Here is a 21,541-nt window from a genome sequence, read left to right as displayed (position 1 = left end):
ACTGTAGAATTATGCTGGTGTCTTTTTTTTTTTTTTTTTTTAAGACCAGCAGTACGTCAATCAATCCCTGGGGGCGGCAGTGGCTCGGTTGGTAGAGTGGCTGTCCACCACCATGGGGTTGCAGGTTTGCGTCCCGCTCTTCCCGACCACATGTCATAGTGTCCCTGGGCAAGACACTGAACCCCCAACAGCCCATCCCCATCTCCAGCTGTGCAGTGCCAGTCCCCAAAGGACACACACACACACACACACATAAACAATCACTGATCGGGCCATTAAAGAATAAAGCAGCAACATGTGTTGGATTTTTAAATGCTGAATGAGCTCTGCATCGCACTGGTCTGGAGCCCTGCTCCTGACAGCTGCATGAAGTTAAACTCCACGGTATTTGAGAGAAGACCATGCAGAGACCTGAAGTGTTTCAAGACTTCAACAATCAATGTGCAATCAGGTCAAGCTGCAACAACAAAAAAGGAAAAAAAAAAAACAAAAGAAATTTTTAACACATTGTAACTTACAATCAACTTTAAAATTAATCCTTTTTTAAAAATTACACTTAGCTCCATTTGCAACAAAATGGCTATTAGAAAGTGTGAGGATCAGCTCCAACTGAAGGAACTACACTAATCATTTTAAATCCTCATATCAAAAATATTGATTAACTGATTAAATGCAGTCATTCAGTAAGTTATTAACCAAGAAATGATTTATTGTAACCTCATATTTGTGATGCATTAATCAAATGTAATTGATCATAGCAGCACCAAGACTATTTAGACAGACAGTAACCAATTAACATGGTTTTAAGAATAAGCCTGAGAACACATTATTTAGGTCAGCAGCTGTCGGTAACTGTCAGCATGGATTCATCTCATTTTCCAAAATAATTGATAGTTTCATCTAAAAGTGACCCCCAAGGTCTTTAAATAGCTTTTGTGTGACTAACACAACTCACGAAACTTGTGTTTTCCAAATGAATAAACATAAAATGTCAGTTATTTTCTTATCATGATTTGAACAACACTGACTACGCTTCATTATTATTTTGTTTATTTTGCACAATTTAGACCATGTTTCCATCAACTTTGGTTTGTTTTTTCGAGAACTTTAAGACTTACAGCTGACTCTGAGACAGGGCCTTGGTGTGAGAGATGCAGAACTTAACTGCTGCTGGATTGCCTGCAAAAGGTAAAAAACACACAGAAGGTTTAAAAGATAATAATAATAATAATATTATAAAATAAGACAAATAATGAAGGATCACCACATGTGCAGAACAACTTACTATATGTGCTGATCACCACCACCACATAAGAGGACATGAGAAAAAAAAGGCAACAGATGAGACATACAGCCTTTTCCTAACCTTCAAACGTCTACACCTGACCTCTGCTAACTCAAAGGATTGTGGTGCTTTTGTTGCTAAAGTTGTAAATTAACAGTGACTCACTGGTTCCAGGTCTCTGCTGAAGAAGGCAGAGTGACTATGATGTTCTTGAGAACGGGTAACAGTTTTTCCGAATCTTAAAAAAAAAAAAGACTGTCATGTGGCTGTGTTTTGCCTCAGGCACATCTCAAACACACACACACACACACACACATTTGATGGGGAGGCCATTCATCCACATGTCAGAAGAGATGAACCTAGTTCAGTCTCCACATGCTTTATGCTGCATGTTTTTTGTATCCTACCAGATGTTGCTATTAAGTGATGAAAATACAGCGTCAACACTGTCAGCACAGTTAGGAAACTCTCACTCCATGAGGCGTCATGTACCTATCACCTATTTTTTGTCTTCATTTACAGACACACTAAAACTAAAGCTATTGACCACTGGTGGTGCTGTTGACTTTGATGTGTGCTGGGATGCTTGTATTGGTTTCTAATGCTCTGTCGGTGCATGAGGAGGTGATATGCTAGAACCATTCGCCGAGTAGCAGCAGGTTACCAGCGCTAAAAGATGAAAAGGTGACGACTAACCTGAGGTGTAAAATATGAAGGTTTTGAATATTTTTATGTGTGTGTTGGTAGACTTGTCAATATACTTCAATATACTACTGATATAACCCAAAGACTTGGACGTTGGGAATTCAGCTCACTGTACACACACCTGTTGCAATTTCCATCTCCTGTTTGACTTCCTGTTGGAAGGATTTGAGGCGCAGCCCCAAACCATCCCACAGCCACTCCAGAGCCCACACATTATCCTGAGAGACAGAAAGATCAGATCCAAGCTTTACATACTTCATGACTCAATATATACACTCAGAAACAGCACAAGATAAAGTCTTACTGTATTATGAGTAATATAGAATTTGAGATACTTGTGTAAAACTACTTACATACCATTGTTTATATACTGTACTGTACTATTATTTAAACAGCCAGCAGATTGTACAACTCTAGAATTATTTTTTAATACTGGATTTAAAAAAAGTCTGCCACTTCTAGAGACTCTTTAATCTACCGTGTTTTCATTTGTATTAAATGCTGTTTTTAAATGTGCTTATTAATAAATTGTCATGATTCATGTCTGTCATGGCAGCTCATAGCAAAGGACAAGTTGGGAAACAAGTTTGTTTTTGAAACATTATCTAGATCAAGTCAGTGATCACAGACGTTCTGTGAAAGTGTTCATTTCTTTCAGCTACAACGTGGTCGATAAGGAAGAACCTGTGTGTCTGTTGTTTGGATTTACAAACAGGATGTAACTGCTGGAAGATACCTTAAAGGTGTTGAGAACAGGCAGCACTGGACTCAGAGAAGCACTAAATATTCTCCAACATAAAGCCCCTGTTACCAACAGCAACAAGGCCTGATCTGGGTAAGCCTGCAAACAAAAACACACCAATATTACCACTGATTACGTGAAGGAGTCTGAACATCTTGAAGCACCTACCTCCTGAAAGAACCGTGGGATCTGTATGTTTGACCCGTTCAGGTTGCGGAGTAAGGAGTTAACAACAACCCTTGCTTCCTGAAGTCCAGTGAAGAAAAAACAGAAAGAAAACACTTAATACGTTGTAGTAATAAATGCAAACTTGGGAAAAAAAAACAAAACAAAGGTCTGTAGATAAACTAAAAATACATACGTGTAGAAACGGTGGGTTTGGTGATGGTAAAGCGGTGACTGAGGCACAAGGTGTGTTGACAATTGTGAGTAAACGGGTCCAACATTGGGACTGGGTCAGGACAACATTAATACAGTCACACAGAGGAACATGAAAGACAAAGTAGACAACAATATGCAACTTTAGTAAGTCTGGATGATAGAAAGGCGCTTTACAAACAATAAAAAGTTGAAGGCAACAATCTCCTAACTTCTTCTGAAGACAAGAGAGAAAGCGAGTGCAGTGGTCTGTTTTCAAAGCCTGCACATCTCTGCAAGTGCAATTCTGATTGTAAAAAGTCTTATTTAATAAAATAAATAAATAAATATTTAATTAGAAAAAAGGCGGATGTGTTGTGTTGTTGTGGAAATTTAATTTAGATTCCATTTCATACAGAGATTTCAAATAAGCAAACTAACTTGTGATGGGAGCAGCAGACTTACGTCTATAAACACAGCAGTGCAGAGTGTCTGAGCCCTGAGAGCAAACTTCACCAGCTCAGCACGCTTCAGTGGCACAGCATCTAGACACATGAGAGTTCTCCTTATAAGAACAGATGTTTTGAGATTATCAGTGTAAAAAAAGAAGAAAAAAAAAGGGGGGGGTCTCTTTGTCTGACCTTTAATTGGCTCCCATGTTGCATCAGAACAGCAGAGCTGTGCCGGCTCACTGACCGTCAGCTTGGGCGCTGTAGCCGTTTCGAGGACGCGGAGATAAAACATAAAGAGGGACGGAGTGAGGCGGGTGGCAGGGGCGTTCACAGACGGGAACAAACTGTTCACAGCGGACATCATATCTCCGTCCATGCACTTAAAGAAAGGGAGGAGGTCTTGAAGCTGCTGCAAACTACAAGTGACACGAACCAATGGCAGCAGGTCAACAACATAGCATCACGTCACTTGATGTCAAAACTTATATTTCTATTGTTGGGATTTTATTGTAAAAGAATACGTTTTACATTGCATATAAATGTTTATGTTTTATGAAGTCCGTTTTTGTGATGCTAAATTGTAAAAACAGAAAACCAAAAACACATGAAACTTTTTATTTTTTTTATTCAGAACAAAAAAACCATTGCTAGTTATTATTATGCAACTCAACTAGTCAATATTAGTTTGCAACATAAGAAGTTAAAAACAAATGCGCTTTTTAAATCAATAATAAAAGATGTAGCCTTAACAATTTTAGAGAAATATTTATAATATTGTAAATCTATGCAGACAATATACCTGAGACAATTCTTTTCTCTGACCTTTGAATCTGTCATTAGGATGAGACTTTACATAAGTAATATAAGAAAACGAGATACTCCTGTTCAAAAACAATCCTCAGTAAATATTATTATTTGATCCTAAATACTCACACTTTGGAATCGTCGGTCTGGATCACTCGCAGGTAACGGTACAACTCTCTGTACCTGCAAACACGACACAGAAATGTTTGGTTTAAATCCTTGTTTTGGGGTCAAATATGTGTGAAGAGGTGTGTTGATCTATTTTTGTACCTGTGTTGTTGCTGTAGCAGTTCTGTTCTCAGCAGTACTACAGTGATCGGTTCAATCAGGACTTCTTTCTTGCCCTTGTCTTTGCGAACACCTGACACATTTTGCCCCTTCAGCACAGACACAAGCAGGACATCATCCCAGGGACGAACACACAGGCTGAAATACACACAAACCTACATACTTTAATGTGACTATTAGGATAAAAAGAAAAACACACACACAGAGACACACACACACACACACACACCTGTTTTTCATGCACCTCATCTCGGCAGGGAAATAAAATCTCTTGTAAAAATCCTGCAGTTTGAGAGTGAACTCTGGAGTTAAATCACCCATCACCATCTGTCGCTGGACTGATTCTATGACCCTTGAAAAACCCGAAACACACAAATAGAGCACAAGGATAAATATTCAAATAAATTTGTTACAGAATTGACACAAATTGGGGTTCTGAATGCGCATTTACCTCTGCAGTAGCACCATTTTGGCATGAGCAGCATTTGCCATGGGAGACAGTAAAATACATGTTCTGCAGAAAATAATATTAAGAGTTATTAAACTAAAGCAACAAAAAAAAAATCTTATCTGAAGAAATTAAATATTCTAAACAGTAAACTATCATTTGTATCTGTGTGTGTGTGTGTGTGTCTACCCTGATGCTTGAAAATGTCGAATAAAGTCTTCAGTGGCTCCCAGTCTCATGATGGCAGCAGCTCTGGCATCTTGTTTGTCTGCTTTGTTCAGGAACAATGACACAGACTCATACACAGGTGTGTAACTGCAAAAAAGAAAAGTTTAGATGTGTATGAGCAAACAGCAAATGAAAAGTCCAATGGGGGAAAAAATGGAAGTGCTTTAATTAGCTCTAATGGCATTTTAACTAATCGCCGGTTCTTGGTTGTGACACGGCAGCAACACAGAAATCTACTGAAACAAAAGGCAGTGAAGAAGTCTGCTAGGACGTGAACCTGAGGTCATACCTGAATTATGACCTCACTACCGCTAATCTAAAGAACTACACGGTTTTGATTTTCAGTCGCAACTGGACAAGGTCATTTGTGCCTTTGCAGTAGCTGCTCTAAAGTTTTGAAGCAGACTTTTAAATTAGGTGACTCCTTTGCTTTGTATCTCACTCATGGATGAGGCCTTGCTGGTTTGGTAGGTTCGGTCCATATTCTTGTAATGTCTTTCCTTTCACGTAGATGGAGAACAGTGCAGCCAGCTCTTGTCTGAAGCTCTGCAGCATCATCTCTAAACAGAAGGAAGACCACATCAGTAGCAGCAAAATTATTTGCAATTGCAATAAGACAGTGGTTGAGTTTGAGGTTTTCGCTTCATGAATCTCATTTTGTCCATATGCACGTTGTGTGTGAGAGCCATTACCTGCCTGTCGGAGGTGAGCATCTATTTCCAACAGAGTTAGGTTGAACTTCTTCAGTCCTCCCAGCAACATGCCGTTTCTAAGGTTGTTCCAGAAGTTGCTCCTCTTGTGGCTGTTGCAGTGACACCTGCCACTGTCACACCACACTTCACACTGAACACACACACACAAAAAACCTGAATGTTAATCGTGTCTGTTTTTGTGCCATGTATAATTCTAGACTGCAAGTATGTGAGGATGTACGTAGTCACTACAGTGGCAATAAGCATATTTTCAGACTTCACCACATACCAATGACGCAAGTTTGTCGCAGATGTAGCAGAAGCACTGATCACAAAACAGCTGGTTACTATCCACAGGAGCGCTGATCTCATCGTCGGACGCCCTGAGCGGGACAGAAGTGAAACAGCCTTTTCTCAATCGTAGCCGAAAATGAGTCCTAAGTTTTAAACAAACTGTGTGTGTGTGCGGGGCAATGTACTAACGTGAAAGGATGTATGGGACAGTCGTAGCGTGCATGAGGCAGGACCTCGGCACGGCGGGAAAAGGTGATCACCAGATCTTCGTCCAGAGCACTTTGAGTCAACAAAACATCTGAAAGACAGCAGTAGCTGGTGACTATTTATAACCTCCAATATAACACATGCAGTTGGTGTATAATAAACACAGATGTTACCACTTGTCTTCACATCCTCCAGCTCCACAATGAGAACTGAAGGTTCACTGCAAGATACATCATCATCATCATCATCACTGAGGATGATTATTTCTCCACTGTCCTCAGCTATTGACATTAGATTGCCTGGCAAAAGAAGATGTACAATTAAAAAAAGGGTGCTCAATCATGTCTTTGTAATTATGGGGTAACCGTAGGTCTCAGAGGCCCCGACGTGCCCACCCACCTCCCAAACCTCAACAATGCGTTGTGTGCAGATGTGAGTCAAACAAGCTGATTGTATCTTGGGAGTCTTAGTCGAAACGGTAATTAGACCGGAAAGAAATACGGAAAAGTAGAACAAGAATTGTAACCGTTCGCCCTGATTCTATATAATATTTATATATGTTGTTTAAAATATTCTATTGTTGTACATCTTTTTTATTCAGTCTTTCAGTTTATACATTTTGTTTTCACGGGTTGGAGATGCGCATTTCAAATTATGAGTTTTTGTTTCCAAAAAGGAACATTTATAATGGGTAAGAAAAAAACTGAGTTTGATTGCATGGTATACTTCACATGGGGTTTTATGATTTTCTATTGGTCTTTGAAATGACCCTTCCATTTACCTTTCAAAACAATAATAGGATTATGTAATAACAAAAAACAGGACATTCTTATAGTTCTCCAATATACATCACACCCTCATCTGGGCAATGAGTGCAGAAAACAACGGTGGAAATTGAGCTACTGTTGATTGAAGGAGAGGATGAAGGTGTGTTTGTAGGCAGAGTGAAGAGGAAAGCCAACAGTGTAAGACTGACAATAGGGACTTTGAATGTTGGGACTATGACAGGAAAAGCTAGAGAGTTGATTGACATGGTGCATGTTAGATGAAGTGATGCAGAGCATCCGCAGAGGTGAGAGAGTGGTGTTTGGTGCAGATTTCAATTGGCATGTATGTGAAGGGGAAACAGGTGATGAGAGTGTGATGGGCAGGTTTGGTCTTCGGGACAGGAACGCAGAAGGACAGATGGTGGTAGACTTTGCAAAGAAGATGGAAATGACTGTACACTTTCTTCCAGAAGAGGCAGGAACATAGGGTGACATATAACAGCGGAGGTAGAAGCACTGAGGTGGACGACATCTTGTTTCAACTTTGTAATCTGAAAGAGATCAGTGACTGCAAAGTATTTGTAGGGGAGAATGTAGCAGACAAAACAGGATGGTGGTGTGTAAAATGATGCTGGTGGTGAGGAAGATGAAGAGGACAAAGGCAGAGCAGAGGACATGTGGTGGAAGTTGAAAAAGGAAGAATGTTGTGTAGTTTTCAGGGAGAAGATGAGACAGGCTCTGGGTGGTTTGGAGGTGCTTCCAGATGACTGGACCACTACAGCTAATGTGATCAGGGAGACAGGTAGGAGGGTACTCGTGTGTCATCTGGAGAGAGGAAAGTGGACATGGAGACTTGGTGGTGGAACGAGGAAGTTCAGGAGTGTATACAGAGAAAGAGTTTAACTAAGAGGGTGGGAGGAAATGGGACACTGTGGCAACTACAGAAGAATAAAGATAATGAGCCAAACAATGAAGATTTGGGGAAGAATAATGGAAGTCAGGCTAAGGGCAGAGGTGAGCATTTGTGAGCAGCAATACAAAAGATGCAGTATTTGCTTTGAGGATGCTGATGGAGAAGTACAGAGAGGGTCAGTGGGAGTTGCATTGTTTCTTTGTAGATTGACAGGATGCCGAGAGAGGAGCTGTTTTGTTGTATGAGGAAGTCTGGAGTGGCAGAGAAGTATGTTAGAGTGGTGCAGGACATGTATGAGAGCTGTAAGACCATGGTGAGGTGCTGTAGGTGTGATGGAGGAGTTCAAGGTCGAGGTGGGTCTGCAAGGATTGGCTCTGAGCCCCTTCTTGTTTGCTCTGGTGATGGACAGACTGACAGATGAGGTTAGACAGGAATCTCCATGGACTATGATATTTGCAGATGACATTGTGATTTACAGTGAGAGGTGGAGGAAAATCTAGAGAGGTGGAGCTCTGCTCTGGAAAAAAGAGGAATGAAGCTTAACGGTGAGGTTACAGGGAGCAGAGGTGAAGGACGACTTTAAATACTTAGGGTCAACGGTTCAGAGCAACGGAGAGTGTGGAAAAGAGGTGAAGAAGAGACAGGAGGCAGAGCTGGAGGTAGCAGAGCTTAAGATGTTGAGGTTCTCTTTGGGAGGGACGAGGATGGACAGGATCAGGAATGAGGACATCAGAGGGACAGCTCATGTTAGATGTGTTGGAGATAAAGTCAGAGACGCCAGATTGAGGTGGTTTGGACATTCATCGGATCCATTTTAGCATTAAAATGCACGTTCTACATGTGTGAACGTCTCCGAGCGTAGGTCCTCGTGCGTGTATCGACCGAGAAGCATAATTCGGCCTTTAGTCGGGTCTTAAGATAAATTAAGAAAAATTCCTTACATGTGAAAACTGAAAGCATATACACGGTATATCACCTAGATGTGACTTTGCATTAGTTAGAAAAATTACCTAACGTAAACCAAACGTAAATATTTTTTCTTACTATTAAAAAACTATTTCCTAGTTCTTCAGGAAGTCCAGAAAGTTACATGCAGCGTTGACTGTTTCGTGTAAAATCCTCACCGATCATAAGTGAAACTGATGTACTTTTTACAACACGCCTTGATAGAAAGGTGAATATTTTATAATATATAACGGTAACTGTTTTAGTTCAAAGCAACAAGGTTTTCTTACCTTTATTGTCCGCCTAACCAACATAAATATTTTTATTTCGCGCCGAAGTTCTCAAACTTCTCCGTCTTCTTCGCTGTTTTTATTGGCCGTTGACGAACAAGCTGATATGAGTGCTACCGCCACCTGCTGGACTGCACTATAAGAGAAATACATTATTGACAATTTTTTTATTAGTATTTGTTTTGTCCTTTCGGCCTATCCAATAAAAAGCTTAAGTAATTCCCAGCTGAATCTATTTATTTCATTAAGTGGTTATGTCTTGTGTTCGCCTACCCAATTCATTAATATATACGTATATTATATATACCGAACATGGTTACTTTTTCCAAGTAAGAGGAACTGTGTTCCAGCTTTTACCGAGAGTTGGTAGTAACCGAGTCCATTTACTCAAGTACTGTGTTTTTGCTTTACTAGTACCTGCAACAATATTTCCATTTTAGGCTACATTCAGTCCACTGCAATTCACAGGATAATATTGTGCTTCTACTCCCTACATTCATTTTACAGCTTTATTCACACTTGCAGGTAAAAAATATTAATACATTATGATTTGTACTGAATTAAATACCTGTGAGTACACTAGAAACGGCTCAAAGTTAAACAAGTTGTTAGGTGACTTTGGTTCTTATTTCAGATAATCACTAAACATTTTCTTTGCCAGTTTTATTTGCATGATATTGGTTAATTTCATTCCAATTGTAGTTGTTCCTAGTGTTCTAGTCTGTGTGCCTTAAAGTGCCACCTGGGGACAAGTAAGTTCTGAGATTGATCATTTTCACCTTCAAGCTTTGTTGAATAAATCTGAACTAGACTTTTGAATTGATATTATTAAGAGCATGAACTTGATTGTTCAGCTCTTCTTTTACTTGTAGTGGAGTATATTTTTAGGCAAACACTTGCAATTTAACTTGAGTATTAAGTTTGTACAGTTTGAAATTTTTTGCTAACAAATCGAGCTGTATCTGCATATTGATTCAATTTAGCTGTGATTTATGCACTTTTCCCAGTCTTTATATTTGTTACAATCTGTGTATGTTCACTTTATCACTTTGTACCTAATGTTTGTCCTCTGCTGTAATACTCTTTTTTCTAAACACCAAGTACATTCCACATTTTACTCATATATTATTTATATCTAATCAATACCTTCAGTATTTTTAACACTGACTGCACCATAAAATATACCAAGATAAGATTTTAATTTCTCAGCTGTACTGAATGTACGAATTTACTTTAATTGCAATTTAAATGACAATAACATTGAGCTTCTGTGAAAAATGAAATCACAATAAGTCAAGGGACAGAAAGTCCACACCATAAGACCCTGCTTTGACCCAAAGTCCATCCAGAGCCACACAGCTGACGGAAAATCAAAAAGATGAATCAGAGATCTTTTTAGTACTATTGCTACAGAGCTGACACAGTGCTGTTGTTTTTGTCCTTGTTACGAGAATGATATCTCCTTCCAGCTGCTCTCTGGTTCCTCTGGGCCTCTGTCAGTATATCTGCAGCTTCTGTTTTCAGTGGTGCGGCAGACGTCTCAAGCTCCAGCTCTGCCTGTTCATCCTCAGAGCTCCAGGCTGGCATATTTCTCAGCCACTGTTGGTAGTAACCACGGAAACCATCGATGTGGACCAGGTAGTTGTTTCTAGACTTGTACTGGGATTCATAGTGCAGAGAGGAGAGTGAAAAGAAGAAAAGATGATAAGAAAGGGGTTGGGAAGGAAAGAAAAATACTTTTTTCAAATTATATGCATTGATTTGTATGTTTACTTAAAGCTTTATTCAACTTTAATTTAACATTTTATATTTCCTCTATATTCCTCTATGAACAATTCACAATATACACAATAAATAAACACAATAAATAAGAGGTTTTGAGCTCAATTATTAGCAGAAATCAAAAGGTTCTGCGTTATGAATGTGACACTGATAAAACTACAGGTGTTCTATTCAAAATCTCAATCCTCTTTCTCCTCCAGAAAATTTACATCATTCAAACTTGCTGACTTTATGTTATAATATTGTTAGCCCCTTGTGATGAGTATAGACAGTTTTTAAAAACTTGTATGAACATGTAACTAAAAGTTTGTAGAATGGTTTTAGTTGTATTCATGGTCAAGCATTGCTTCCAAATATTTGTAATTATTTTTGAAAATGGCCGTGTTGACACCCCAGTCTGTCATGAGATGTATTACGTGATCATATTCCAAGTAACCTTTTATAGTACTACCAGTCTGAGAAAGTTCTTCAGAGTGTCAGTTTCCTGTAGACAGAGCAATGGGTGCTTTCACTGTCATGACTTCTAGTGGAAAGGCTTTGCCACAGATTACAAACGCACTCCTCATCTACAGTGCATTCAATAATTGAAACAGGACACACGCTGTAGTCCTTTTGACTCCCATAACAATCTAATTTTGATTAAATGAGGAAAAGAACTAAGAACTATCATTAGCCCCAGTTATGTTTGGAAAACCCCATTACTTTATTTTCCTGCAAACTTTCAGTACAATAGCATGAAGACTTCATGTACAGTAAGCTCACCTGGTTATAGTTGGGAGGATACTGTGCAGCAAACTCCAGCTGTTTGATGATAACCTCATTGGGCCATACTCCCATATCACTCATGGTTTTGAGGATGGTTTTAAGGTAAACATAATCTAGTCTCCGAGATGCACGGCCAATAAGAGCAGAGAACACCTGGACGTTGGGCCTAATTCCTGCCTCCTGTGAAACATAAAGAAATAAAAAAAAAAATTTTTTTAACTTTCTTCTTCTCTCCATAAAACAGTTTCACATCTATTCCCCTTAAAGTACTGACACCAACTCCTTTGACTTTTAAGATGCATGTCCTTACCTCCATATCTTTTAACAGCTGCAGACCATCCTTCTGTCGCTCACAGCCTAACGCAAAGCTTCCAAATGTCTGTACATCCACGTTTACATTACGCTGTCGCATCACACTAATAACCGCCTGGAAAGTAGTACAAAAAAAAACATGCATAATTACATAGTGACCTTTTTTTTTTAAATGTTGAATTTAAAAAAAATGTATTATAACCTTCTAATGGTAAAGGGCCAGACAGATACTTGTGGTTAAACTGAATAAAAGGGAGTTTTCTGCTCTGTGTGTACCTTTGCTCCATCCAGGTCCCCAGCTCTGACCGCTCTGCGAATCACAGAGTTAAAGAATGCGACATCAAGCTTCACTTGATGCTGTTTGGCAACTTTTAATAACATCTGCAGAGACTTATAGCCCGGTTCCATTGTATCTGCCAACAGGGTCAAAGTCCGGAGGTCTGGACTGAGTCCATTAGCCTCCATCTTCTCCAAGAAACCTTTTGCTCCTCCAATCAACATGAGCCTATCAGATGGTCCATTTACAGTGCTGAGGGAAACTACAGCACTCTTCTTGCCCTCAAAAAGGTCCAGCAGGTTAGGGGCTGTAGAAATTTCTTCTAGTTCAACTGGTAGGTAACTTTCTTTTTGTCTGACTGGTACCAAATGAGTCAATTCTTGACTGCTGAAGTGCTTCTCATTGTCTCTGTGTGGATCAGGTTGGATAAATAACTGCTTCTCCAGAAGATCAAGGTCTATTATATACTTAGCTCTGGACTCGGACTTCCCCTTTGAAACATGCTGTCTTTCTTTCAGGGTCTGACAGTCAGGCCTGATTAGAATGGCAGCGGCCAACGCAGTATCACCAATTCCACAGTCCCTCGTAGTTCTCAAGAGCAAGTTATAGTTCTTTGCGTCTGGACGAATCCCTGACCTCAGCATTTGGTGCCAAACCTGAAATAGAAACAAAAACTTGTGGCACCTCTGGACACTGCAATACCATTGTAAGCTATCTCCTCTATGCTCAAGCATGCAAACAATAACCAGGCTTTGGTTGTGGCACAATGAAGAAGCTCAAAACAGGAATTTCAACATTGGTCAAAAAAGGTGAAAAGACAGAAATTATCACTGCTGATTCTGTACAGTGAAGGTTATTAGGGGGAACATTATTCTTTTTAATCATGCATCTATACCTGTAGTGCCATTCTGAATCCTGTTTCCTTGTCCTTCAGGCAACCCATCAGCAGGTAGTGAAACGTCTCCTGTGTCACAACATGACCATTCTGCAGCATCTCCTACACAAGCAGAAACCAATAATTACACACAAAGCTAACACAATTCAGTGGCTCAACTTTCCACAGACTCGCATAAAAGTAAGCATGTGTCGCACCCTGAGCGTGTGAAAACAGGCCTGAAGGTGGTTGGTGATGGCGTGTGTCTTAAGAAGAGCATGGTACGTGATGGTGCTGAGGGGGAAGTTGTCACGCTGGAGCTCTTGTTCCAACTTCAACGCTTGCTGAAGACCAGCTTCCTTTGAGGGTGACTCAGCGCACGCATTGAATAGTGCAGTGTAGGTCGCATCTACCGGAACCAGGTCTCGCTTCTTCATCTGGAAGACACACACACACTTTAATTAATACACTATCTGAGAAAGTCACAGATTGAATACGAGGGTCAAAATTTTGACGTCTGAAAGTGTGGAATAACATGACAACAATGACAATTATACAAAAATATTAACACGATGAAAATAAAGAATTCTAAATAAAAGGGTTCCCACATCATTGTAGAGTCTGAAGGCCTTTTTGAGTTGTCCAGCTCGACCACAGCCTCCTATCAGGACAGTGTAGTTGTACTCCTCCGGCTGCAGCCTCTCGCCCTCCAGCATGTCTCGGCTGAACAAATCCAACGCCTCCTGCAGCTGTGAGGACATAAACAGGATTGTAAACACAGAAAAAGTAAGACATCATATGATGGGTATCTACTCCAGACTGACCTTGTTCGCTTTGATGAGCTTCTTGCACTGTAAAAAGTACCAGTACGGTGTGTTTCTCCTCCTAAATGTCTTGCGAGGTTTAACAGGACCTTCTTCCCTAGTGGCGTCGTCCTCCTCCCGATGTCGCAGGTCCTGGATGTCTGGACTGGCTTTCCTAAACGACCTCCTGGAGGACAAGTATGTAGAAAGGGTGCCGAAGTTTTCCCTGTCCTCTGAGACTGGGGACGAGCCCAGCGGATCTGCATCCCCGTGAGGACCAGTCGACCGGGACGCTGAGCTCGATAGCTGACTGGGAGCTGGTGTGAGGAGTCTGGACGGCCCGTGTCGTGTCCATTCCTGTACCGTTGTCAGATGCAGGGTCCTGGGTGAGATCTTAGCCGCTAACAGGACGGACAACTTAGCAACAGGAACAGAGATTTGCCTCCCGTTTCGTACCCACGAAAATGCGAGGGACGTTAACATATTTAACAGCTTTAACTACTTAACTACAAGCTAATTACCCATATCGAGTTTTAGGACCTTAAGAGATTTTTACTGAAACTTTTGGTTAGCTAACCTGCGTAGATTCAGGCATGTTGTGCACCACGATGTTCCGATGACACAAACCAAGCAAGACCTGAGTAATAGATATCGAACGATATTTATAAGCTCCCTGTTTTAGCGATTTAGTGTCAGGAAAGAATGGACAATACATAAAAGATCACTGTTTAAAACTAGGTTACACAAGTTACATAAATAAAGTTTTATACATTCCAGATAGGAGGTTACAGCTCCGATCGACTACAACGATAATAGATTAGTAAGCCTGTGCCGTTGATAACGTTACATCTTCGATTATGAATAATTGGTAATAGACGTTTATCTCGCCCCTCTTCTTGGAGTGCTAAGAGGTTACGACATCTTAAAAACTACTAGTTTGATTATGTTGAATACGAATAAAGCTGGTTAATTCTCGTGAGTCTAAATTTATACTTGTTTCTTATTGTTTTAGCTTAGGCTGTACTTAATGTACCATTCATTTATGTTCATAAATGTCGAAAGTGACAAAACAGACAATGGTATAAAGAATACGCTTGAAAATAATAAGTTATATGGACTTTATTACAACATAGCTTGAATCATGGGCTCACGTACAAAGTTTCAGACTAATAACGCTCTTTATTTATATTTTGGCACTTATTTTCAAAATAGCAGACATTATTTTTAATGATAAGCCACAATTGAAGTCCCAGTGGCAGCAAATGTGAAAAGTCCTTAAATAAGAGACGATACATCCATACGAGTTCCATGACATTAATCTGACCCTGGCTTCTGATTTCCATGTGCAGGTGAATTATTTTCCCTTTAAAGACCACTTTTAGTCAGTCATGTAAATGTAAACACATTCATAACTCTGGGTGCTATTGATCAGTCTCTATAATTTGGAAATTTTATTTCCCAGAAAAAAAGAACAACAAAAAACCAAAAAACAATCTAAGCACCTCAGCTGTTGAGCACCAATCACAGCAAAGCTTACTGGTGATGTCACAATGGTGACAAATGTGGTGGTTGGGCTACATGGCTCTGAAACAAAGTTATACGATCCAGCAGTGTGAGTGGTATATCTCTGATGACTGATGGCAAGTCTTCATGCTGTAGTGGATAAATGACCACACTGAGGGCTGAGCGCTCTATTGAAAATCTAAAAGAGAGAGAGAGAAAAATAAGAACATGTGAAATCTGAAATTTCTCTCACCATTAAAATGTAAAGTATGTCCGTACAAACAACCAATAACCTGTCCAGTAGTGCTTTCTGCAGCGTGCGACACGCCACCAAGGTGCCGCCCATGAACATGTGGCACATGATTACATTGCAACATCGTTCCATGAAGGCTTCCGTGGCTGATGCGTCAAAGGTACCGCTGCGTGAGATAAGGCAGAGACGCTGCAGACGAGAGCAGCAGGACAGAGCCTCAAAGAATGATGCATTGGCGTTCAGGTAAGGCTGCTCTAACCTAAGAAACAAACACGCAATGTAAATGAATAAACAGCGGAACAATGATGTAACTGGGGCACTGACCAGTGGTTTTTAGTGAGTTGAATTGTTGAATTATTCTTCAAACACACCTACACACAATAACAACATTGCTTTTCATTATGTAATTACATAGAGTTATAATAAATATAAAATAAAAAATAAAATACACACAAAAAAAACGCTTGGATCTAATGGTTGAGTTTTCATTGTTGGCCAAGCATTTCATGGTTATAAATCTACAGAGGATAAAATTATATTAAGATAAAATTAGTTCAAATAATAAGAAATATTAGAATGAATTAATATTATGCACGTATATTAAAAAGAGGCTAAATCAGTTATTTACTGTAGTATTTAATAATATAATAATTATGACTGTAGTAATAATACTGACTCTTATGGTTAGTGTTTGTTATTGCAGTCATGGAAGGACAACAGACAACACAAAGACATCTTCTAACCTGAGTTCCTGTAGTTGTGTGCACAGTTTAAGCGTGTCCAGCAAGGCAGGGGTGTAGTTCATGGTTTTCAGTGATCCCATATTGGCGAGGGATAATACCTGTAGGTCTCTGCACTGCCTGGCCAGCTGTACCAGCCCTGTCCCCTTTAACATCCCAGGAAGCCCAGCCAGAGTCAGGCGACACAGTCGAGGCAAAGCCTCAAGCGCTGCTAGATGTGTGTCGCCAACTCCTCGAGCCCATGCGCACATACCACGAGGCTCCATGCTGGAACGAGTGCAAGGCTCAAGCCGGGGCAACACGGAGACAAAACCGGGGCCGATTATCTCTAAGGTCTCTAAAAAAGGGCAACCAGCTAAGAGCTGAGCAAGTCCTGAGGTACTCTCTCCTGACAAACAAGAATCGGAATCAGGTTTGTAATTGTGGAGCCCCACACGAGGGGCCTTCTTTAGACCCAGGAGCGACGGGGCTGGAAAGGTGTTAATTGTAGACATGTGATGTGTATTTAAGCTGTCTGAAAGAGCACAGCCAGGCAGAGTGAGAGAGCGCAGGTGTCTGAATTTGGCTAAACTGGCACACAGGTGTGTTTCTCCACCTGTTCCATGTGAGTTGTCATGATGATAGTGCGTATGCATCAGGTTAAGGTGTTTAATGTTGGAACAGCCAACTGCCAACCGGCTTATTGTCCCAGGAACCAACTGATCCTCCATACTCCTACATTCTGAGTAAAGGACCTGGTTGATGCCGCTGAGGTTAAGGCTGGTCAGCTGCGTAGCATCTCGCACCCCTCCCTCCAAGAGTGACTGGAACACCTGTGGCCACAATGCTGGACAGCGGCTGAAGCTCAGGTGCTTGGGACTGTTTCCTTGAAGAGCTCTCTTTAGTGACAAGGAATCAAGCCAGGAGCGCGGAAGCTGCAGTGCCTCCAGGTCACCTCGTTGACCCAAACTTTGGGCCAGAGAGGGTGCAGCAGGCCAGTGAGCTGGGTTCGGCCCAGGGATCGACACGAGGAAAACTTGGAGGCGCTTTGGAACGTGAACGCTGAATACAGCCAAGTAGAGAAGCAGCAAGGTCTGGTTTACCTATGGCAATCAATACACACATACACTAGTCTGAGACACTACACGCAATACTACAATACTGCAAATGTATGAAATAGGTTTCATAAACATACACACTAATAAACCCACCTCTCCAGGGGCCAACCTGGCAGTGAACTTCTCCAGATGCTGGTAATGTGGCACACTGCTCTGACCCACCATTAACTGACAGCAGACACCGACACCCTCTCTTGTCACATCTGGGATGTCAAACTGCAGCATCAGCCTGCAGGTAGAAAGAGATGCACACAAACACAGGCATTCAGAACTGGATGTGGATAATCATATAAAAATGAATAATGTGTATCAAATAAAGTTCTTTCTTGACCTCAGTTTTACATAATATTATAGTAATCTGACAGTTTCTTACTTGCGGAGTTGAGCACAGCATGGCACCACACCATAGCTTGGTGTCAACAATGTCTGTCTGAGCTCCGACAGGCGGCTCAGTAAATCAACCGCCTCTGAACTGAGCTGAGCAGAGTTGAAGCCCGGTGTCACGTCAAAAGCAAGTGATCTGAGAAGAGAGAGGGAGGAGAGAAGACGGGACAAACGAAGGGAGGTGAGGCGACAGCCAGTGATATCGAGGTGCGTCACTGCCCTGCACCGAGCAAGATGCTCCATGGTCGAGCCAGAGAGCCAGTAGCAACCATTCAAGCTGAGAGACTGGACATGATTGGCTAGCTGTCTCAATATTTGTCGCACCAAGACGTCATCAGCCTGCAGTGAAACATAAATTGAATTTCATCAAGTGTTTCACTCGGTTAAAATGCAACTACTGTGAAAAATCTAATGCTTTTCCCCATGTTCACACACGTGTCCTAAAACATTAGCAGAAAATTGTAAAGAAGAATAAAAAAAAGCAAATTAATATCTTGATGTCTTATCAGCATGTCTTATCCGTACACATCATCATAAAAATGATTTTCAGTAGCTTTACCGTATACTCCTCAGACAGACTGACGGTTGTGAGCAGGGTTTTGTCATGGCACAGTGTGTGCAACTTGTGGCAGACGTTTGCCACACTCAGCAGCAGGTCACACACTGGAACATAGCGAAGGATGCACAACAGGATCTCATCAGACAAATCTGACATTCCCACCGAGGTGGAAGACATGGTGTCTTCGTCACATACAGCCTGAGGTGGACAGCAAATAGTGTCATGGGGAGCCATAGACCCTCTGTCTATACAATAAACCTTTTAGAAAAAAATCACAGATGACCACAAATCTTTTATTAATGTGTGGTAGTATTACTAAACGTACTACACTCAGCTGCTAGTTAATTAACTATAGATGAAGCTGTATTACATGAAAACTCACAATATTTAACGCAATGTTTTTATTGGGAAGTCATAAAATGACTGCCTCCCACAATCAAGACTGAGGTAAAACACGCAGCAACTAAAATAAGCTAGTATCATTTTTTTCTAGGATATATCCTTTTGCATCCTGATGCAAGGCGCTGAGGAGCAATGTACAAAACATATTCATATTCATATTCATATCTGTACTATCATCACCAAAAGCGTCTCTGTTTGAGCCGTATGCTGTTTTATACCTGTGTATGATCTGACCACTCATCCGTAAATGAATAATACTGTTTATCTGTGTGTTAAGTTAGGCCTGGGACACGACATTCTTCTACACTGTCATACTTCCACTGTCCTGATGGTCCAACCTGAGTGGAAAAAAGCCTAACTAATCATACTCTACGTTCACATTATCGTTAGCTAGCCAGTTCAGCGGCCCCGCTCAGCTTTACCGTTGAGGAAATACTGATAATACGGTTTGTCGGTTCACCAACCTGTACAATTTGTCGATCCATGTCTTCTGAAATCCCTCTCCAAGTCCCACTCATGATCAGCAGGATTCCAAAAGGCTCGTCCAGCCTGCGCTACATGTTTCCGTTAACCTGCTCGTACACCGAGCGTTAACAGCACGGACGATATTTGCTGCTGCACACACCGGCGGACGTTTAAGTGATGGACACACTTTTTCTAATATATTTCCGGTAGGGTGTAAACTGTAATGCTGCCTGCCTCAGATAAAAATTTTTTTTTTTTTTCCAGTAGGCAAATAATGTTATCTGTTATTTTTATTAATTAATCTTTTACACACTGTCCAGTGGATTGTACATGTTTTAAAACTGCTTTCTTAACACTTTTAAACTTCTTTTCTGAAGATTATTTTGACGAGAGAAGTAGCCGAGACATGAATTTGAATTTGCTAAGTAGTTGAATGAATTACATGCTGCCACATTGACAAGATGACTTTTAAACAGTTCTCCAAGTCTCAGCGTAGCAAATCTGTTGCCCTTTTTTCTAACTTCTTAGTTAAATTTTCTATCTGATAGTCTGAGTTTTTCAAATGTTGTCAGTTCCTCTGCTCTTTCTCTTCACTCTGCTTGTATAAGTCTAATTCTAATTTATAAAAGCACTCTCCTTTTCCCCAATCAAACATTCAAGTTAGGCTTTTGTTTAAAACTGATTCTTTTAAGTTGCAACACTAAAGTGATGTCAGTTCATCAGTAGATTCATTATAATCCAGTAATATGCATTACTTAGAAATTAGTTTTTACTTTGGTGCTTTTAGTAAATTGTATTTACAATACTTTTGTAAATGGTCTGCACTTATATAGCGCTTTTCTACCTATAGGCACTCAAAGCGCTTTACACTGCTTCTTATTTATCCATTCAAACTCACAATCACACAAACATTCATACACTGATGGGGGAGCTGCTATGCAGCTGGCCAACACTCACCGGGAGCAACTAAGTTGGGGTTCTGTGTCTTGCTCAAGGACACTTCGACATGTGACCAGAGGAGCCGGGGATTGAACCAACAACTGTGAGATTGGTGGACAACTGCTCTACCTTCCTGTGCCACAGTCGCCCGTCACTTTTGCACTTAAGTTTTATTTCATTTTCTAATGAGTATTTTTACACTACATGTGCTACATTTTTATAATAAAAGAGCTGACTACTACACTGTTAGTATTATAGGCTTCTTATAGTGAAATAGTGTGCGTTATAAGCAAAAACTCTTTTGTCCACGTTTCTGTAACTGTAAATTAAAATACATAACATTGACAGATTTCCTATTACGGGATATATAATTATATATTTTACATCAAATCAAAATTAACTATATATTTGTACTTTCTGATACAAATCAGCAGCTTTAAGTGAGAAACTACAAACTAGTTTTTGTGTTGCAATGTCATTATAGGAAATGTTATCACAGTTAAAACATCCTAAAAATGTAAATTCCACTAATGAATGAACAGATAATGTATTGACAACCCAGTACCACTGCCTCACAGCTAGAAGTTCCTTGGTTTGAATTTATATGCCAGCTGTGGCCATTTTGTGTGGTTTACATTTTCGTGACACTGAACCCCCAATGTGTGTCTCTGGTTGTAAGTATTGTGTTTAGGCCTTTGGTTAGTAGCCTATATGCTCTTGTTCCCTCTCCCATCTCTAGCAAGTCAGTCTTGTTCTATTCTGTGTCCCAGCATACAACTAATAGAAGGTATCCAATGTTGCTTTGATTTAACAAATGCAACACTCCACTCATCCCTTAACAAGGCTTGCTGATGTTGCATTTATTAAAATATCCCTCAGGTTTTACTATATTGGAACATAGTTACAGGATTTAAAAAGTGTCTAACCTCCATTAGCATATGGCAGCCAGCTGCATTATTTTTGTAGTAA

General features: G+C 40.4%; 3 protein-coding genes across 8 annotated transcripts; all 3 read right to left on the bottom strand.

Annotated features, from left to right (window-relative positions):
• Positions 1–68: 68 nt before the first annotated feature.
• Positions 69–9,565, bottom strand: zgc:112980 (uncharacterized protein LOC503706 homolog). Of its 3 annotated transcripts, none has more exons than XR_010913826.1 (20): positions 9,418–9,565; positions 6,676–6,801; positions 6,485–6,593; positions 6,291–6,384; positions 6,002–6,152; positions 5,752–5,869; positions 5,271–5,396; positions 5,085–5,147; positions 4,863–4,985; positions 4,616–4,771; positions 4,475–4,528; positions 3,731–3,957; positions 3,555–3,634; positions 3,094–3,183; positions 2,901–2,978; positions 2,727–2,831; positions 2,112–2,208; positions 1,286–1,523; positions 1,119–1,179; positions 69–457 (listed from the first exon to the last, which is right to left on the bottom strand). XR_010913826.1 is itself a non-coding variant. In XM_067496847.1 (20 exons), the coding sequence occupies exons 2-19, from the start codon at positions 6,791–6,793 to the stop codon at positions 1,161–1,163; spliced, it is 1,881 nt and encodes a 626-aa protein (XP_067352948.1). In that variant the 5' UTR covers positions 6,794–6,801; positions 9,418–9,565; the 3' UTR covers positions 69–457; positions 1,119–1,160. The 3 variants fall into 3 exon arrangements, 2 of the variants coding, with proteins under 2 accessions (XP_067352948.1, XP_067352949.1); XM_067496847.1 differs by having other exon boundaries at positions 1,451–1,523; XM_067496848.1 differs by lacking the exon at positions 1,286–1,523.
• Positions 9,566–10,612: 1,047 nt separating this feature from the next.
• ptcd1 (pentatricopeptide repeat domain 1) lies at positions 10,613–14,873 on the bottom strand. Its single transcript, XM_067496846.1, has 8 exons — positions 14,252–14,873; positions 14,036–14,176; positions 13,646–13,864; positions 13,449–13,550; positions 12,553–13,209; positions 12,275–12,391; positions 11,962–12,144; positions 10,613–11,076 (listed from the first exon to the last, which is right to left on the bottom strand). Exons 1-8 carry the CDS (start codon positions 14,711–14,713, stop codon positions 10,825–10,827), a joined length of 2,133 nt encoding a protein of 710 aa, XP_067352947.1. The 5' UTR covers positions 14,714–14,873; the 3' UTR covers positions 10,613–10,824.
• Positions 14,874–15,334: 461 nt separating this feature from the next.
• Positions 15,335–19,789, bottom strand: fbxl18 (F-box and leucine-rich repeat protein 18). 4 transcript variants are annotated; one of them, XM_067499257.1, is made up of 7 exons: positions 19,633–19,789; positions 18,767–18,964; positions 18,197–18,546; positions 17,917–18,052; positions 16,730–17,808; positions 16,027–16,245; positions 15,335–15,932 (listed from the first exon to the last, which is right to left on the bottom strand). In XM_067499257.1, exons 1-7 carry the CDS (start codon positions 19,684–19,686, stop codon positions 15,776–15,778), a joined length of 2,193 nt encoding a protein of 730 aa, XP_067355358.1. In that variant the 5' UTR covers positions 19,687–19,789; the 3' UTR covers positions 15,335–15,775. The 4 variants fall into 4 exon arrangements, with proteins under 4 accessions (XP_067355358.1, XP_067355357.1, XP_067355359.1 ...); XM_067499256.1 differs by having other exon boundaries at positions 18,767–19,024; positions 19,633–19,785; XM_067499258.1 differs by having other exon boundaries at positions 18,197–18,343; positions 18,767–19,024; positions 19,633–19,781.
• Positions 19,790–21,541: the final 1,752 nt, after the last annotated feature.

The sequence above is a fragment of the Channa argus genome, chromosome 3, assembly GCF_033026475.1.
Source record: "Channa argus isolate prfri chromosome 3, Channa argus male v1.0, whole genome shotgun sequence".
In the NCBI taxonomy this organism is placed as follows: Eukaryota; Metazoa; Chordata; class Actinopteri; order Anabantiformes; family Channidae; genus Channa; species Channa argus.
This window is presented reverse-complemented; position numbering and strand designations above follow the sequence as displayed.

Coding starts and splice junctions, on each gene's coding strand:
- zgc:112980 (XM_067496847.1), bottom strand. CDS start 6,793: ATGTCAATAGCTGAGGACAGTGGAGAAATAATCATCCTCAGTGATGAT. Junction 2,209..2,726: donor CTGTTCTCAACACCTTTAAG/GTATCTTCCAGC, acceptor TCTGTCTCTCAG/GATAATGTGTGGGCTCTGGA. Junction 1,524..2,111: donor GGAGATGGAAATTGCAACAG/GTGTGTGTACAG, acceptor TTTTTTTTTAAG/ATTCGGAAAAACTGTTACCC.
- ptcd1 (XM_067496846.1), bottom strand. CDS start 14,713: ATGTTAACGTCCCTCGCATTTTCGTGGGTACGAAACGGGAGGCAAATC. Junction 12,392..12,552: donor GGGACCTGGATGGAGCAAAG/GTACACACAGAG, acceptor ACTACTTTCCAG/GCGGTTATTAGTGTGATGCG. Junction 11,077..11,961: donor ATCCTCCCAACTATAACCAG/GTGAGCTTACTG, acceptor TATGAATCCCAG/TACAAGTCTAGAAACAACTA.
- fbxl18 (XM_067499256.1), bottom strand. CDS start 19,686: ATGAGTGGGACTTGGAGAGGGATTTCAGAAGACATGGATCGACAAATT. Junction 16,246..16,729: donor ACACAACTACAGGAACTCAG/GTTAGAAGATGT, acceptor TTTGTTTCTTAG/GTTAGAGCAGCCTTACCTGA. Junction 15,933..16,026: donor CAGAAAGCACTACTGGACAG/GTTATTGGTTGT, acceptor TCTCTCTTTTAG/ATTTTCAATAGAGCGCTCAG.